At 43.6% G+C, this 19174-nt stretch overlaps 1 protein-coding gene across 2 annotated transcripts in view; it reads left to right on the forward strand.

The window, feature by feature from the left end:
• The first annotated feature begins 2675 nt into the window (after positions 1 to 2675).
• The window catches only part of CCT8 (chaperonin containing TCP1 subunit 8), a 70330-nt gene continuing 53831 nt past the window's right edge, over positions 2676 to 19174 (forward strand). For both annotated transcript variants that reach the window (XM_069204070.1, XM_069204071.1), the window contains exons 1-3: positions 2676 to 2834; positions 14307 to 14397; positions 17360 to 17439. In XM_069204070.1, the coding sequence (XP_069060171.1) occupies positions 2775 to 2834; positions 14307 to 14397; positions 17360 to 17439 (231 nt within the window). In that variant the 5' untranslated portion in view covers positions 2676 to 2774. The remainder of the gene's footprint in view (positions 2835 to 14306; positions 14398 to 17359; positions 17440 to 19174) is intronic.

Consider the following 19174-nt stretch of genomic DNA (forward strand, 5'->3'; position numbering starts at 1 on the left):
TTTATCGGGAGACGTGGGGGAACGCTGGGTGGAAGGAAATTCGTGGCTCCTCTCAGATTCCAGAACTTTCTGCCACAGAAATTTGAGGAACATGTGTTTTTTTAGCCAAATTTTGAGGTTTGCAAAGGATTCTGGGTAACAGAACCTGGTCCGAGCCCCGCAAGTCACCCCTCCTTGGATTCCCCTAGGTCTCTAGTTTTCAGAAATGCACAGGTTTGGTAGGTTTCCCTAGGTGGCGGCTGAGCTAGAGGCCAAAATCTACAGGTAGTCACTTTGCTAAAAACAGCTCTGTTTTCTGTGATATGTCCACGTTGTGTTTTGGGGCATATCCTGTCGCGGGCGCTAGGCCTACCCACACAAGTGAGGTATCATTTTTATCGGGAGACGTGGGGGAACGCTGGGTGGAAGGAAATTTGTGGCTCCTCTCAGATTCCAGAACTTTCTGCCACAGAAATGTGAGGAACATGTGTTTTTTTAGCCAAATTTTGAGGTTTGCAAAGGATTCTGGGTAACAGAACCTGGTCCGAGCCACACAAGTCACCCCTCCTTGGATTCCCCTAGGTCTCTAGTTTTCAGAAATGTACAGGTTTGGTAGGTTTCCCTAGGTGGCGGCTGAGCTAGAGGCCAAAATCTACAGGTAGTCACTTTGCTAAAAACAGCTCTGTTTTCTGTGATGTGTCCACGTTGTGTTTTGGGGCATATCATGTCGCGGGTGCTAGGCCTACCCACACAAGTGAGGTATCATTTTTATCGGGAGACGTGGGGGAACGCTGGGTGGAAGGAAATTTGTGGCTCCTCTCAGATTCCAGAACTTTCTGCCACAGAAATGTGAGGAACATGTGTTTTTTTAGCCAAATTTTGAGGTTTGCAAAGGATTCTGGGTAACAGAACCTGGTCCGAGCCACACAAGTCACCCCTCCTTGGATTCCCCTAGGTCTCTAGTTTTCAGAAATGCACAGGTTTGGTAGGTTTCCCTAGGTGGCGGCTGAGCTAGAGGCCAAAATCTACAGGTAGTCACTTTGCTAAAAACAGCTCTGTTTTCTGTGATGTGTCCACGTTGTGTTTTGGGGCATATCCTGTCGCGGGCGCTAGGCCTACCCACACAAGTGAGGTACCATTTTTATCGGGAGACTTGGGGGAACATAGATTAGCAAAACAAGTACTATTGCCCCTTGTCTTTCTCTACATTTTTTCCTTCCAAATATAGGAGTGTGTGTAAAAAAGACATCTATTTGAGAAATTCCCTGTAATTCACGTGCTACTATGGTCACCCCGGAATTCAGAGATGTGCAAATAACCACTGCTCCTCAACACCTTATCTTGTGCCCTTTTTGGAAATGCAAAGGTTTTCTTGATAGCAATTTTTTACTCCTTATATTTCAGCAAATGAATTGCTGTATACCCGGTATAGAATGAAAACGCACTGCAGGGTGCAGCTCATTTATTGGCTCTGGGTTCCTCGGGTTCTTGATGAACCTACAAACCCTATATATCCCCGCAACCAGAGGAGTCCAGCAGACGTAACGGTATATTGCTTTCGATAATCTGACATTGCAGGGAAAAGTTACAGAGTAAAACGTAGAGAAAAATTGATGGTTTTTTCACCTCAATTTCAATATTTTTCTTTTTCAGCTGTTATTTTCTGTAGGAAACCCTTGTAGGATCTACACAAATGACCCCTTGCTGAATTCAGAATTTTGTCTACTTTTCAGAAATGTTTAGGTTTCTGGGATCCAGCATTGGTTTCATGACCATTCCTGTCACTGACTGGAAGGAGGCTGAAAGCACAAAAAATTGCACAAATGGGGTATGCCCCAGTAAAATGCCAAAATTGTGTTGAAAAATTGGGTTTTCTGATTCAAGTCTGCCTGTTCCTGAAAGCTGGGAAGCTGCTGAGTTTAGCACCGCAAACCCTTTGTTGATGCCATTTTCAGGGGAAAAACCACAAGCCTTCTTCTGCAGCCACTTTTTCCAATTTTTTTGAAAAAAACGAAATTTTCACTGTATTTTGGCCAATTTCTTGGCCTCCTTCAGGGGAACCCACAAAGTCTGGGTACCTCTAGAATCCCTAGGATGTTGGAAAAAAAGGACGCAAATTTGGCTTGGTTAGCTTATGTGGACAAAAAGTTATGAGGGCCTAAGCGCGAACTGCCCCAAATAGGCAAAAAAAGGCCTGGCACAGGAAGGGGAAAAGGCCTGGCAGCGAAGGGGTTAATAATGCCTGGCTGATAATCAAAGTAACCAGAGATGGGAAGGCAATGTTAAAAATGAAAACAGGCTTACATTAAGTTTCTTTTAAAGGGTCATTTCTTGGCCTTTTCAGAATCTTAAAACATGAACAAATATTAGCATTTTTTTGCAGGCAAAAGTGGCAACACTACTTCCACTTCCTCGCAAGTTACTTGTGTTATGTTGCTTTTCCTTCAATATCTTGATTTTTTTTAATTTCACTTTTTTTTAAAACAATATAAACATTGGCAGATTCCGCGGTTTGGCACTGGTATTATAGAGGCAAGACCTTTTGGCTTTGCCAGTGCTTATTGCCTTTGAAAATACTCGTTAGCCTAGTTCTGCCATCTTCTCTTTTGCCTTTCAATAAATTCCCACCTTAGCTCCCGCCGCTCGATGCTTTCGGAGAAGCATTTGCTTCTGTCTGTGGATCTACTTCTGCTGGAAGTGACGTCGGAGCGCGTGTGGCGTGCTCTCCTTCCCATCTGCAGCGCTGCACAGCGGCCGGTTCCTTCTGTCATTCTTCTCCCCGGTCCACGCTCGCCATGGCCCTCCACGTGCCCAAAGCCCCGGGCTTCGCCCAGATGCTCAAGGACGGAGCCAAAGTAAGTGCGCAGGGGGAGGATCTTGTTTGGACCTTGGTCACCCCTTTCTAGATGTTTCTTGGGCTGCTCCGGTGTCGGGAAACGTTCAGCTGGTACTGGGTAACGGAGAGGGGTTTGAGCTCACAAAGAAGTCGGTGCAGCCTAAGCGGAGACCTCTGCTCACCCCACCCAGGCCACGGCTGGGAATGCAGGCGGTCTCTCCACGAATTGCTGGGGTGACGCCGGTGCTTTGTCATTCTCCATCATCTGATGCTCCTTGAGTAGGCCCTATATGGAGCGAGAGCGCTTTCCCCAGTCTCCATCGCCCTTCCTTTGCCTGTGCTCATCTCCAACCGTGGCTGTTTCAATCGTGTATTGTTGATGCAACCGTGGCTGTTTCAATCGTGAATTGTTGATGTGGTGGTTGCCGTGAAACACTACCTGGAGGCTTGATCAGAGGCGGCGTCCTCTGTCGACACATTACTGCTTATAATCCCCTGACCCCTTACCCCCATGACTTCGAAAAATATTCATTGTACAGTGAGGCTTTCTTTACTTTGGGTTTTTCCGTATTGTAAACGGGCATAACACCACGCGTTAATTCTCCCTACAATTGTTAATGTCTACTGTCAGATTTGAGCTGTATCGGAGTAGGGCGTGGTCTTTAAATTTGTGTCACTTGTCATTAGGAGCTGTTTGAAGGTGATACTACGTATTTTGCTTTGACTACAAAAGTTGCCACTGATGGGCCTTTCGCTTGTGATTGTCAATTGTATTGTAGCGGCTGAAGGGTTAGTATCGCTAAAATAGTTGAGGTTTTGTGGCATGACTCGATATTTACATGTTTGTGTCAGTGTGTCGACGTTTATGTTGGCACCTTTTTTTAGGTTTTTAAGCAAAACAAGGATACTAAATAATGCATACACCTTGCAGGTCTTCTTCCTTTACTTTCTCGCGACACAACATTGCCAATAAATGGTGCCTTGGCCACTGCAACTCTGGACTATTTGTTATCTTTCTTCCTTGGTCGCTAAATAAGATTTTCGAATTTCCTGAACAGTACTCTACTATGAATTTCCCAGTGCGTCATGACATCTGAGCAAAGCCCACTTTTCCTACTGCAAGAAAGCTTGTTAAAAAAAAAAAAAACACACAAAAAAACCTTACATCCAACTGTTTCTTCCCCGGTTTACAGTATGCGATCTTTGAGTTGCCTGTAAAGCATCCTGTTGACATCTGGTGTAGATGAACTTTATACGACTCTTAATTTACTTATGACCTTGTTTGTTTGGTGGTCGTCTTTATATTATTGACCAGGTTCCCCACCCGTGTCTGCTTCTTCAAATACCGTTGGTGTTCGTTCGCTGGCCTAATGCACCTGTGAAATTGTTGCTCATGTTTCCTTGTAGATTTACCCCAAAATGCTAATCGTTTACAACGTAAACCTGAAGGGAGTTAACATTTTTCTTGCATGTCTGTAAAAGGTGTCTCCAGTTTATGTACTTGTCACCACACACAACTATTTTTTTTTTTTTTTTTTTTTTTTTTAAATGTACGCCCTTCTGTCAACAATTTTAATTAGGAAACATAATACACTTTAGGTAGTCTAATCCATGGCCGCTTGAGACATCCGTAGATGCGGGATTTGGAAATTAAAGCTTTTTATCAACTTTCTTTTCTTTCGGTTGATGGATTAAAAGCTACATTTTATCGTCCATGATCATTTGCCGCGGACTATAGATGGGTTTAGTTGCTTTTGTTGTCACTTACGTGTGTTGAAACGAAGTTAGCAATTGATGTAGTAGAGAGAAATGTTGCATCTGTGCTTTTGTGGCCTTGTTTAGTAAGTTTGTTCTGAAATTCTGTCACTAGTATGTGTGTAGGCAGGGAAAGGTGGCATTTCAGTTCACCCGTATAAGGCTGTTGGTGAATCCTTAAACCACGTGACACTTGCGTTCGTTGTGACACTATTTTTTTTCCCATTTCTTTTCCATTTCTTTATTTCCCCTGGGTTCCTGTTTGTTGTCTCAAGCTATAAACCTTTTACTCATTTGTTCCGAAGGTATTTTTTTATTTTTTTTATTGGTTGATTAAAGTTAATATTTTTTTCTTCAGCCCACCATCGATGCGGATATAATCTTCTGTTTTCTCTCTAATGCCTTACAATATTGGGCCGGCATCTTACTATCTTACTTGATTTCTCTTGGGCTGGCCTTATCCCATCCATTCTTCAGTTCATTTCCCACCTTTTTGATAGGTGAAAAATTGCAGCAGAATTTGTGCGAATGAGGCACTTCTTCATGAACTTTAATCATTTGCACGTTTTCTGCTACTTTTTTCAATATCTAGCCAATTATGTGCCAACATGGTGAGTAAAAATAAGTATTACTACGAGATACCAGTCCACACCTAGGCTATCTTGCTTACGCTGTTTGGCATCCTAGTTAAGTTTGTTCTTTTTAGATCTAACATTAGAAAGCGCATGCGCTGGGTGTTAAGACATATCGTTAGCTTCCTAAGAGGAGTTCTGTTTGAGAATATGTGATAGTAGAATTTTGCAGTTCTAGAATTTCTGGTCTAGTAAACATGGTTTTTTCCACCCATAGTTCGTTGTTTGCAGTACATTGTGGCCAAGAACGTGGAACTAACACAGACCTGGATTTCCATGTGCTGACAGTTTTCAGTAATAAGAAGGGTTGGTCTGTTTACCTGGGTGCTGGCTAAATGCTATAGCCACCCCCCATGAAAAGTGAGGAAAGTGTTTTTTTTTTTTTTTTTTTTTTTTTTTTTTTTTTTTTTAATGCATAGTTGACGTTTGCAGAGCATCCTGGCTAGATATTGGGATCCTTGCAAGCCAAACATCTTAAGTCTCTACCTTTCAGAAAAGCCCACAGTCGGTTGGGTTTTGTGGTTGCTGCCGATCCACCATTATGTATACTTCAGCCATCGTCCATGGAAAGTGACAGCAAATTGGATGTTTGTTATGAAGCATCCTGGATAAGTAGCGGGATCCACATACGCCACACCTGGGCTCTTCCAGATGTCAAGTTGTCAGAAATACCTTAATTTGATAGACCCAAATTCCACCACACCTCTCTCCAGGTTCCGGGCGACCTTGGGCCCAAATATTGTGTCCACCCACATCCCAACAATCAATCAGTGTAAGTTCAAGGCGAAATTATTGATGTTTCCATAGTGTGCTTTTGAACCTTTTCTGTCCCGGGTTACAGGCCTAGCCACACAAGTGGGGTACAGTTTCTATCTAGAGAAATGTGTGAATGATGAGTAATAGTACTCTTGTTCTTTCACATAGATTCCAGAACTTCCTCTCACCGAAATGGGAGGAAAGTCTGTGTTTTTCTATGGTTTGAACTTTTCAGGGCATTCAGTTGGTGGGTTTCCCTTTGTGCCGTTCAATCGCAGACCAAAGTACTGCGGCTGCCGATATCATCTGAATGATTGCAGTTTAAATAAAAAATGTTGATGTTTCCACAGTACATTTTGAGGTATTTCCTTACCGTAAGCAAAAAGTCCATCAGACATTTGGTGGTAGCATTTTGAATTGAGAGAAGTATGCAGCAGTACACCTCAATGTAACAAGTGCAACATCAAAATTTGGCATTTACATATGTAAATAGGTTCTTTGGTCTGCAGCTGGGTGATTGATAGATCAGTGGGAATCGCTAGAGGAAACGGGTCGCATAAGAAACTGAATACAAAAGAAAATAAGGAGTTGTGTACAAAGCCATTTCACAGTAGCAAAGCCTGCAGTTTGGGTAATGACCAGATTTGTGACTTGCAAAATGGCTTTTTGTTAAATACTAAACCCATTTTGCAATTTGGTAATGGGTTATTACTACTCTGCCAAATGTATATAGAAGATATCCATCACTATTTGAAAAGGGTACGTTAAGTGTCCCTTCCTAGTATTGATTCATTAAGGTACCAGTGTTTTACGATTGAAATCCAGATGCAAAAATTGAATTGTTACCAGCCCCTTAAATGATTTGGTACCCCATTCCTAAATGGGGAGGAGTCCCCATGGGACCACTGGCGACTCTCAAACAAGAAAAAACATTTTATAAATGCAGTCCTGTTTCTTTTAAGAAAAACTGCATACAATCCCAGGCCTCCCTCTGATCCCAACCCGTTGTAATGAGCTGCAATTTCCAACTTTTTTTTGCCTTTTCAAAAGACAATGCTCAGTACAGAACATTGGCTCTGTCATCCATCAAGTAGACAGTGTGAAACTCCTACCACAGCTTGTCTGGCACAGTAGGATCTTATATGGCAAAGTCTAAATCAGGTAATCGTACAGGCCTATTAAAATATATAACATTCATGACAGAATAATGTGTCGCAATAAGGAACATTTAAGAACAGCAACAAGAGTAAGGTAACAGCAGTTAATCCTCATTGGGGGAGGGGGACTGAGGCACTGGAGTCAGTTGTCAGGTTGTCTCCCTGCCAATTAAACTCTGAGGTGCGCAAATATCTTTAGGTCTGGATTTAATCAAAAGCATTTATGTGATAGCATGCGTTATTACAATAAGTAGTGCTCGTAAGCCATGGATTCTTTGAGGTGGGTGAGCCCCTTATCCAGTTGGGAGCTAACTCGCTAATAACAGGTGCACAGCCACCAGACACTGAACTGTTTTGGGTATTTTAGCAACGTAACCTAGTAGGGCGACATCTGAATTATCAGGAGCTTCCCAATTTACTAACAGGGAAATATCATCCAGCACTTCCTTCAGGTCCCTCATTAATATTGATGAGGTAGGTTAAAATTGCGACCCAATACGTTTTGGATTTTTGTGAACAGACCTATTAGTTTCTAAGTTGATTATCCAAATTCCTGTACTTTTGCGAAAAGTTGGTACAGCCCACTATTCCAGAGTGGAAAATTAGTACATCAAGGCCCAAGCCCATTCAAGAATTCTAAAAGTATGTCATTGGCTGGTGCGCAGGAGAAAAGCCATGGAATAATGAGCAGCAATTTGAGTTAGTCAAAAAAACCATCCACTTATTCCCAAGGCGGTGACTCAATACCTTCTCTATGTATATTTGAAAAAAGGTCTGACCAACAAAAGCTAACTCTGTGTAAGACAAGACTTAGTAATACGGGAGAGGGTAGAGTTCAGTTGCATCTTGACAATATGTTTGAAGCAAACCTGATTTTAACAGTTAAGTACAAAGAGAAAAAAAAAAAACTGTACTTTTTCAGAAGCTGTACAAGTTCAGTCTTAATGTTGTGGTCCAGTGTCAGTCTCGGGGGTCAGCCACAATCAGAAGGGAACTTTGATTATTATCTGCACTTCACTGTAGTTAATCAACATCTGAAAGGTCTGTCTCAGCCTGGGCTGGGAATAAAGATAGTCTGCTATTTACCATGGTTGGCAATAGCTTGTAGGGATGCGGTGTCAAGCTATAGGTGCAGCTATAGATCTGCAACCTTTTCAGGGGTTTTAACAGAGTAGAGATCTCTTTACATTGTGTGATGGTTCAGAAAAGAGATGAGCTTCATCTGATAGACTTATAGTTGCAGATTCCTTACTTGAGAATTTTTTCCCAGGCGTCAGTCTGGATCCTGAGATTTTTCTACGAGCATTACCCGTCGGCACCAAGAAAGCTTAGGATGTGGAATTCCTATCGCGGACATCTTGTTTGGGGTCAAGGGCAACAAGTTTTCATGTTTACTTTGTCCTTGGGACGAGTAGGCCCAACCGTCTGCAGCACAAACCCTTTGGCTGCCAGTTTACAGAGAGTGGAACTCACTGCAGTTGAGGTAATGTGCCGCCCTCCAGGGGACCCCTTCAGCACAGCACCTGCCCTGAGTGAGTCTGAAGAGGGGGCTCCTCCATGTTCTTTGCAAAGGGGCACCCTCCAGTTTCGTTACGTCATTGATTGCCACTGTAGTTCCTGACACTGAACAAAACTACTTTATGTGCCAATATGCTCCTTGTGGAAGAGCAGAATGCGATCACTCACAGTAAAGCCAGCCGATAGAGAGAGAAATAGAAGTTTAATGAAAACAAAATGTCTTTGTTAACACCAGACCTAATTAGGGACCAAGACCCACATGTAGGTAGCTTTTTGCATGTCGCAAACAGCGATTTTCACTGTTTGCGACGTGCAAAAAACACATCGCGATGCACAAACCCAGTTTTGCGATTCAGTAACCTGGTTACTGAATCGCAAAACGGGTTTGCGACTCGCAATTAGGAAGGGGTGTTCCCTTCCGACTCATTTGCGACTCGCAGTGCAATGTAGGATTGTTTGCACCCGCGGTCACAAATCGCAGTTTGCACCCATTTCAAATGGGTGCTAACCCATTCGCAAAAGGGAAGGGGTCCTATGGACCACTGCCTGCTCTGAAAAAATGAAACGAAAACATTTCATTTTTCGTTTTTGTTATGCATCCTGTTTTCCTTTAAGGAAAACGGGCTGCATTACAAAAAAAAAAAATGCTTTATTGAAAAGCAGTCACAGACATGGTGGTCTGCTGTCTCCAGCAGTCCACCATCCCTGTGAGGGCCACCATTTGCAAGGGCGATTGATTATTCATGAGGTGGGCATTTGCGACCCCCTTGCAAATCGCAGATGGTGTCAGGAACACCATCCTACATTCGGATTTGCGACTCGCAAATTGCGAGTCGCAAATCTGAACCTACCTACATGTGGGCCCAAATTCTTAAAGAAAGTCACAAAAGTGCACCCATGGTATATGTCTTTGAATTAGTGGCTTTCAAGAGAAGTATACCAGGAAATCGTACCCCAATAAAATATTTGTGAACTGTATTTTAGCATGGGTAAATACGCATCTGTAGATTTGCTCATGTGAAAATCTATTGAGCATTTGCAAGTTCATTTTCCCTCCAGCCACTTTCTTCCCAACCCTCGAAGAAGTTCTAATTCTACCATTGTCTGGAGTAAATTTCCAACCGTTCTTATTATGGGAAAATATTGGAGAGAAGCTGGTGAAAATCTTTAAAACATGCAGGTTAGTAGATTTGCAGACTCAAAGGCATTCCAGCCCTGGAACTATTGCTTACTGCTTCCTCCAGCCCCAGTATGCAGATCTGCAGAAAGGTGGCAAAATAAGGAAATTGCTACAGTAGGGATTGAAGCTGCAAGTATTCAAGCCCTACTATGGTAGTAGCCCTGGCATAATCAGAGAGGCTATTATCAGAGCTCTTACATAATGAGACTGCTGCCATAATTTGTCGCCACACTACATGGCACCAGAGGGACAAGTAGATCTTTTTACAGGACAAGTAGATTTGAGAAGCAACCGGTCCCCTGGACAATTAGATATTTTAATAAATTCCACACAGTCTCTTTTTGACTGGTCTTTTCAACTTTCGAGGAAGCATAAGAAGAAGTGGGAGAAGCACAAGCATTCTTAGACTTAACCCAGGCAGTCAGCTGATGCAAACGCAGGATGAGCAGCAGCATTGATGCTCAAGGCATCCGTCCTCGGAGTCTACTACTGGGTCAGCTCCATGCCTCCCTGAGTTTCCATGACTCCCCTGCCCAATTGCAAGAATTCTTTGGAGGCCATATGCGTCATATTTGGGAAGTCCACCCCTGTGGGAGCATCAGTTGGGGCTCCCTCTGCTTCCATGCCATCAGCTTCAGACCTGGCTGTGGAGGGCTCAGCTTCCGGATCTGAACTAGCATTGGTCGTGCCATTGCGACCTTCCCCGGCGATGGTTCCAAAGTCAGCGCACCTGACGCCGGCCTGGCCCGGTCCACGGTCGGCGTCGATCCCATACTTATTGCTGACTTCGATGCAGAGCCGGTCTGACGTCACTCAATGCAGATTCCAACTTTGGCAGGGACTTTGCTCCCTAGGTCAGATCCTGAACTTTATTCTTGTGGGTGTGAGTTCAATGAGAGTTTGGCTGGGTGCTGGACGCTTTAGAATACCAGCTTGAAGACCCTATGGACTGGGCTCTGGAACTGGGTGTAGCCAGTGGTCTGGACACCTCCCTGATACTGGCCTGCTTTCTCCTCCTACTGTGGCTACGGAGGAGGAAGTGTCTTGTTCAGTTGAGGTGCGGAGAGCAGCTGAGGACTTCGGCCTAGAGCTGCCTTCAGTGGATGTCAGGACTAATCTCCAGACTGAGGTGCTTCAGTCTGGGGCTTCCTCATCAGAACCCCTTTTGCCCTTTAATGAAGCCCTCACTGATGTCCTGCTGGGGAATTGGTCCACACCCAGCAAGGGGGCTCCTGTAAACAGGACCATAGCCCGCCACAATAAGCCTGGCCTAACGACCCTGCGTTCCTGACCCAGCACCCTACCACTGAGAGCCTCCTTATCCAAACCTCAACATCCTATGGCGCGTTCCCTTCTGTACCCCAGATAGAGAATCTAAGAGGCGCCCAGCCAAGTCCGTTATCTGCTAGCTACTGGGCTGCGCATGCTGCCCAGCCTCTGCGTGCCTGGGGATGTGGGATCCAGCGCCCACGTGAATCAGGGAGTCGGTGATCTAGCCAGTCCACCACCTCCTCTTCTCTCCCCGCCCACCCCCCTTTTCAGTTGCAGCCTCCAAGCCTTCCTAGTCTGGCGCTTCCCCACCAGATGCCAGTAGGAGGCAAAATTTGCCATCACCTGCCATGATGGCACACCATTACGTCAGACAGGTTGCTTTTGTCATTTGTCCAAAGGGGCTACTCCATCCCCTTTGAGACTGCCCTTCCATCCATGCCACCATTCTACAATTGCATGACAGAGGATCTTTTGGCACTTCTCCGCGAGGAGGTTACGGCTTTTTTGGCTAAGGGAGCCATAGAGAGGGTCTCTGTGCCATAAGTAGGTTGTGGTTGCTGTTCCCACTACTTTTTGGTACCTAAAAAGGACAAGGGCCTCTGCCCTATCCTAGACCTTTGGTTCCTCAATCTCTTCCACAGGAAGGAGAAGTTCAAAATGCTCACCCTGGCTCAGGTTTTGTCTGCCCTGGATCCAGGAGACTGGATGGTAGCGTTGGACTTCCAGGACGCATATTTTCACATAACTGGCCTGCCGGCCCACAGACGTTACTTGCGGTTCACGGTGGGCCACAAGCCCTTTCAGTTCACCGTGCTCCCCTTTTGGCCTCGCCAGGTGATGGGGGTGGTCGCAGCTCATCTGTGTGAGTCAGGCATTTGTCTTCTCCCTACCTCGATGACTGGCTGTGGATGGTGGGTGTGCCCCAGGCTGTCGTCTCCCACCTCCAGACTACGGTGGACCTCCTGCATTCACTGGAGTTCACTTTAAACATGCTTAAGTCACACCTGACTCCTTCTCAGACGCTCCTTTTCATCAAAGTTGTTGTGGACACAGTGCAGTTTTGGGCCAATCCTCCCGAGTGGCGAGTCCAGTATGTTCAGGCTATGACCCTGATGTTTCCACCCCTATCCTAGATTTCAGTGAGAATGAATGGCCTCTTACATCCTGCTGGTCATACATGCCAGATGGCATATGCAGGCTCTGCATTGGGACCTGAAGTTCCAGTGAGCGCAGCTTCAGGGGAATCTCTTCGACATGATCCAGATCTCGGAGGGAACTGTGCAAGACCTGCAGTGGTGGCTAGCGAACCACGATTGAGTCACAGGCAGATCACTCTTGATTCCCCAACCAGAGCTGACAGTAGTGGTGGATGCATCAATCCTGCGATGGTCCGGCCACATGGGAGAAGTGGAGATCAGAGGCGTCTGGTCTCTGGCGGAGTCCAGGCTCCACATCAGTCTTTTGGAGCTATGGGCGATCAGACGGGCATTGAAAGCATTACTTCCCTTCCTCAAAGGGAAAGTGGTGCAGGTGTTCATGGACAGCACCACTACAGTGTGGTACTACAACAAGCAGGGAGAGATGGGTTTGTGGACCCTTTGTCAAGAGGCTTTCTGCCTCTGGGAATGGCTGGAACAGCAGGGCATATCCCTGGTGGTTATGCATCTAGCAGGCTCTCTGAACGCCAGAGCGGACAAACTCAGCCAGCAGTGCCTGGTTGATCATGAATGGCATCTCCATCCAGAGGTGGCACAAGGACTCTTTCAGCAGTAGCGAGATCTGTTCGCCTCTGTAGGGAACGTGCAATGTCAGCAGTTTGGTGGTTGGAGTTTCCAAGGCGGCACTCACTCAGTGACATTTTTCGTGGCTGCGAAGAAAAGTAGGGCAGTGCAGAAGGGAACCATCTGTATTTGGGAGGTTCTTTGCATAAAAGTGTGCTACGCATTGGCTAAGTAGAAATCCCCAGAGTGTTTGCATGCTCACTCCACCAGAACCACAGCAGCAACCACTGCGTTAGCATGTGGAGTTCCAGTCCTGGACATCTGCCGGGCAGCAACATGGGCATCGTTGCACATGTTCGCCAAACACTACTCCCTGGACAGTCAGGTCCGAAGGGATGGGTACTTTGCCTGTTTGGTTCTGCAGGACTTCCTAGTATGATCTTGGTTCGCAAACCCACCTCAGGGGATGGTATTGCTTGGGTATCTATTCTGAGGTAAGAATCTGCAACTAGTAGTCTCTGTCAGATGAACAAGTTACTTACCTACTATAACAAATTATGTGGTAGACACATTCTAGTTGCAGTTCCCTTACTGACCTACTCATTCTCCCTGCTTTGTGAACTGATTTCTAGGGACAGAGACTTCTTTTTCAGGGCCCTAGTTCTGGCACTCCAGAGGCTGTGTCCTTCATGGCTCTGCGCTTCTGGTGTGGAAAGTCGTGAAAAGAAACCGACGTTAACGCACTGGAGTGGCACCTATATATGACTTCATATCCATCGCCCATGATGCCAACGATGGATGCGGAGTCGATAGACACCGCCTGACGGCGGGCCGGGGTGCTACTAAAAAATGAATAAATAAATAAAATCTCAGGATACAGAATGACGCCTTCTGAAAAATTCTAAGGTAAGGACTCTGTAACTAGAATATGTGTCTACCAGATAATTTTTTACCGAAGGTAAGTAACTTGTTCATTTTGATGATCAAAAATGACCTCCGATGTTCTAGCCTTTTAAATTGATAACATTTGTGAAATTTCCAAGTGACTGATGAAGGATATGTAAAGAGATTATTATTTGTTGAGTTGCAAAGATATGGAGATCACTTTCACTTAATGTATGGTCTTAGCAGCTGAATAATATGACTAGAAGCAAAGTTGCTTTGAAGTAATTTTGAAATCTTGTGTGTGTGTGTGCGCGCGCAACGTAGGTGCACAGCTGAGTAATTAACCCAGTGATTGCAGTATGTTCTGAGCAAGGGCTACTGTGGCAATTCAAACTCAGATGTGTGTGTATTTGCTGCCTTTTTTCTGATTAATGTTTACACAAGAACCCTGGCCAATAAATGCATTTGAGCACTTTTGTTCTAAATCGGTTGCTAGCTTTTTTTCCACTTCTTACTTTCTGATGGTTTCAGAGAAACTTTAAATTTTGCTAAAACTTTCTTAACATTGCCCGGATTTTTATTTAACAGTAGATTTTCTTTCTCTTGTCTCCATAGCATTATTCAGGATTGGAGGAAGCAGTCTTTCGTAATATTACAGCTTGTAAAGAACTTGCCCAGACAACTCGAACCGCCTACGGGCCAAATGGTATGTTATTCCGTCATTAACTAGCATTGGCAAAGGTAGTAGGTCTCGCGTACTAGAGCTGTTTACTTTGTAAATGTTTTTTAGCCAGGTTGTATACATCAGTGCAACACAAAGCAAGGAAGGATGTGTGGCAAGGGGTAAGAGCAAGGTGACCAAAAACTTTGGTGGAAGGGGCTTGAGAGCAAGCACATAGATCACTGGGAGGAGGCTCTGGGGGCATGCAGCTGGACAGTGCATGATGTTAGGAAGTTTCTGGGGGAAGCAGACAGACAACGAAGGGTAGTAGGGTGTGAGGGCATAGAGCAGAAGGGAGACAAAAAAATGAAGGAAGCGAGGATGAGTGGCTGCAAGTGACGGGGAGAATAAGTGCGTAGAGGGGACGAATGGGAGCGTGCAGCACAGAACTAGCCCTTGGAAGATACAAAAGAAAACAAAGAAAGCAGGCATGCCGATGGCTGTTGGGGCAAGCAAAAGGAAGAATTAGGCTTTCAAGAGAAAATTTAAAGAAACACAAAGGAATTGAGAGTGGAAGAGACAACAGGGGCTGTCAGAAAGGAACCATACGTGGTCATGGAAGGGACAGGGAACACCAAGGCAGAAGCACATGTGCAAGAGTAGGTAACATGACTGCATGTGAGGGGCAAAAGCAAACGGGCGAGAGAGATCCACGCTGAGCGTGGGGCGCACATGAGGTAAATATCTAGCAAACGCATGTACTTGTACAGAGTGTATCCACAAAAAAGAAAAATCTCTCCCACAATACAAGCAGTTTAAAGGACACAAACTTTAACCTTGCTCTAAGGGAGGGTCGCCCTGAAGTCTGGACACGTTAACAAATCAGAAGCAAGCAAATGATTGAAAGTGAAGCTAACAAATGGTAAGCAATGGGTGTAGTCTAAGCACATTGTAAGCTAACAAAATAATTTGAAAGCAACAATGCATTCCCTGTCCTGGGCAAGACCTAAGAAGGGCAGTTGAGATGTTGTACTGTTATTTCTGTACCTTTGGTGTTTTCTATTGCACTACTCACAGTATATCTAGCTGTTTGCGGACAGAAGCTGCGATAATAATGGACCCCAATCTGTCTCCCTGACTGTCAGATCTGTAGAGATGGGTGGACTATAGGGGTGAATGATTATTGTAAATGTGATAAAGTTGATTAAGAAATACTGCAACAAATGCAGAATGTATACTTTTTCAATGATGAACTTGGTTGAACATGCTATGTTCTTGGCTATTTTTGTTATGAAATGCCAATAAACACGATTTCTAAAAACTCCAGCATTTTAATAATTTGGGTTCATCCCTACTGAAAGGGAGCGTACCCGGCCTGATTGCATGTCGCGCAACCCTTAGTTTTGAAACACGCATATTAAGAGAACAGAACGCGTGTATTGTACTGTAATTCTTTTATTTGCCTTTGTATTAAGTCGTCGTGGTAGTGTTCTGAAGCAAGACTGTCGACATTCACACATGACATTTAATGGCTAGGATTTCTTTTTTTTTTTATTCTAACTTCATTGTATTTTTAGAAATGAAAGATTTATGGAACTTTGACATAAGGCTGTATAACATCTAATTATTTGAATTATTACATATCCCTAATTTAACCCGGGGACATTTGTGTTCATACTGTATTAAAATAGGAAGTATTTTTATCTTTTTTGATTGCCTTCTACTCTAGGAGTGCGCCTGTTTTTGTTGTCTCTGCCCACTTTGTATTTACCTTTTATTGCAGACACTAAATTATTGCCAGTGTCCCCATTCCCTTATCGTTTACGGGGAACGGAGACCGATGTGTTTTTGTCATGCTTGTGTTTGGACCTTCCTTAATCCGCGCAAAACGTAGATTTGTACAGGACATCTGTATATTCTCACCGCCCTTGACACTTTATTTATTTATCTATTTTTCTTGTCCAATGCATTAAATTCCATTTTGATTGAGGGTTATCGCCAAACCTAGCGAAATGTTAGTGACAGTGATTTACAAATAAATCCCAAAGACGGTAGAGAATCGACATAACTTGCATTGTCGTTGGCTTCCTTGATACAACTGGAGGTCCAGCCGACGTGGAACGGTGACCAGAACTTCCCATGTTGACCTGCCCCTGAAGAGTCCCAAAAGCTCAACCTTTATTCCAGAAAAAAAGTAATTGAAGAACTAAGCAACGACGATTTTGGGTATTTGATCGACGAAAGCACAGATTTCACACAAAAAAACCATTGGCTTTAAGTTATTTTTAATTTGGCTAAATGACGTTGGACATATTTAATCTGGCTAAAGGACTATACAGCATATTTGAATGACTGAAGTAAGCTTAACGTCCTTATTTTAATACTGTTTGTGCTACCGTTTTTAAAATCGGTGATGCCCCGTGTCTTATTCAGTAATTTCTTCACAATATTAGTTGTAAAACAGATGACACATCGCGTTGGCAATTGCTTTCAAACTCGCTCATTTTCGCCTTATGACGTCTATATAATTCAGCCAGAGGGCTCGTTAGATGAGGACTCTTTGTCCGGAGGTCTACGAAAACTGGCAGGGCAGAGATTTGAATCCGAACAGCAGTTGATCTGCCTTTCACCCTTTGAACGTCAATAAAATGGGTTCCTTTGGGGTCGGCTATGGAAGCAACAATTTATTACAGACCTTTGAGACACAACTTTTTGTTGTAAATGTCCTACTTATTAGACAGTGCGACCTAAAGTTTTGTGTGCTACTGCGGAAAGCCATAGTTTAGTTAAGAATGTTACTCGAATGAATGATTTGTACTGAACCACTGACATTATATATTTGATCTGAACAGCGCTGGCCGTGCAGTAGCAAATGGTATTTCAAATCTCGTGAGTATGTTTTACTTGCGTCCCAGCTTGAAAGTACATTCCCTCGTTCATTGTCTTTGATGTACAGCACTTACTTTATAGGTATGACCAGTTTTCATTCCTGTTTATATTTTTGTAGGAATGAATAAAATGGTGATTAACCATCTAGAGAAACTGTTCGTAACAAACGATGCTGCAACTATTTTAAGAGAGCTTGAGGTAAGCATGCAAACATGTTTTCAGTGGTGGATGTTAATGCCATATGTGAGTTAACTTTTATTGACAGTGTTTCCCACGTGAGCTATTAAAGGAAGGTTATAATAAGACTTAAGTAACAATTTTCTCTCATATCTTATTTGCTAAACATGGTTTTACAAAATAGAGTATGCATCTGTCTGCCTTTTGTTAGGGGCACTTGTATTCTTAGACAGTAGAATATATATATATAATGTATGATACAACCGATACAATCAATAATGCACAACAGTGTAGGTGATCCCCAGTAGCATGCAGAAGATAACTCCAGATACTTTCGTTATGTTCAAGAATTATAAACAGTAAAGAACTACTAGCCTTTGCTTTCATTTAGCTCAGAATATTATAGCGATTATAGATTTTCTCCCCGGAATGGGGAATAACTGCATGGTCGTTATAGTACCAGGTCCGTTTCCTTGCCGTTTTTCCCGATTCTAGTTGGAGAGCTGGTGACATTTTCCATTTGCTCACAACAGGCCGAAAGTGTGTCCAAATTTCAGGGCAGATTCCAGTCTTTTCGGGAGGAGCGTTTGTTTATTGCAGCAAGGGATTTGTGGGAGCCATGCTGCGCTGCCCGCCTTCAACTGCGGCCTTATGTAAAGTGGAACAGTGTCCCTGGAATTACCTGGTTTGGACTCTGGATATGATCTGAATTGTGGGTGGCACAATTCCAATTGGAGTTATCTCCGTGGGTGAAATCCGTCACTTTTTTTTGTTTTTTTTGCATTCACCCATGCTGCATGGCAACAGCGCTACTGTACAACATGGCTTGAAAAATATTGACAAAGCCAAATACTAGAGATGTTTGCCTTTGTCATTTTTTTGGAGGGGCATGTTATACAGCAGCATGGTTGAAAGTAAAATAAAAAGCGCTACGGCGCAGCAGTGAATGCACCATGGCACATTTATTTTCATTTCACCCATGCTACGCAGTGTACAACATAAGTGACAAAGCCAATAATTCTCCCATAGGCGAGATTTGTTGGATTTGCCAATGCTTGATCACTTAAGCTTTCACTTGACTCCTTTGCTTCCTCTGGAGCTAAAGATGCCCTCAATGCAGTGTAACACGGCGCAGCGTCGCTATGCAAGCTGCCCTGTTTGACTGCTATTACTAAGGACAAATAAACTTAATAGTCCTGCAGAAAATGAACCAAAATTAGTGAAACCGGGATGCACAAAATGTTTCAGAAAATATCCACCATGTTTTATTTAGTGCTGGCCCATCTCAAATATTTTTTAGATCAAGCTAAAAATATTCACTTTAACTTTAGCATTTTTTCGTTACTAAAAACTACAGTTCTAAGGTTGAATATTTTTTTTGCTGTTAAATCCCTCCGATTTGCAAACATCTTAATATTATGACGCAAATTGATCATATGTAGAATAAAAATTGCCTCTTGAGCATGACTCATAAGAAGAACAAACAGAACATACACGCTTGTACACTGATCTTTTTATGGAGTGGGTTGGAAAAAGTAAAAGGTTTTCTCCTTTTATTAGCAGTACGTGGACCGGTTTGGCTGTATTATGGGAGATATGAAAATTACGTTTCAAGGCATGTGCTGCACGTGGCTCAATACCTTGTAATTTGTGTTTTATTTTGGGAACCCATTGAAATTAGGTAACATAATATATCGGGGATTTGAGATGGACAGATGTAGTTTAAAATATTTAGTCGGCTTTAACTTGTGTCCCT

Source organism: Pleurodeles waltl, chromosome 8 (assembly GCF_031143425.1).
Source record: "Pleurodeles waltl isolate 20211129_DDA chromosome 8, aPleWal1.hap1.20221129, whole genome shotgun sequence".
NCBI classification, from domain to species: Eukaryota; Metazoa; Chordata; class Amphibia; order Caudata; family Salamandridae; genus Pleurodeles; species Pleurodeles waltl.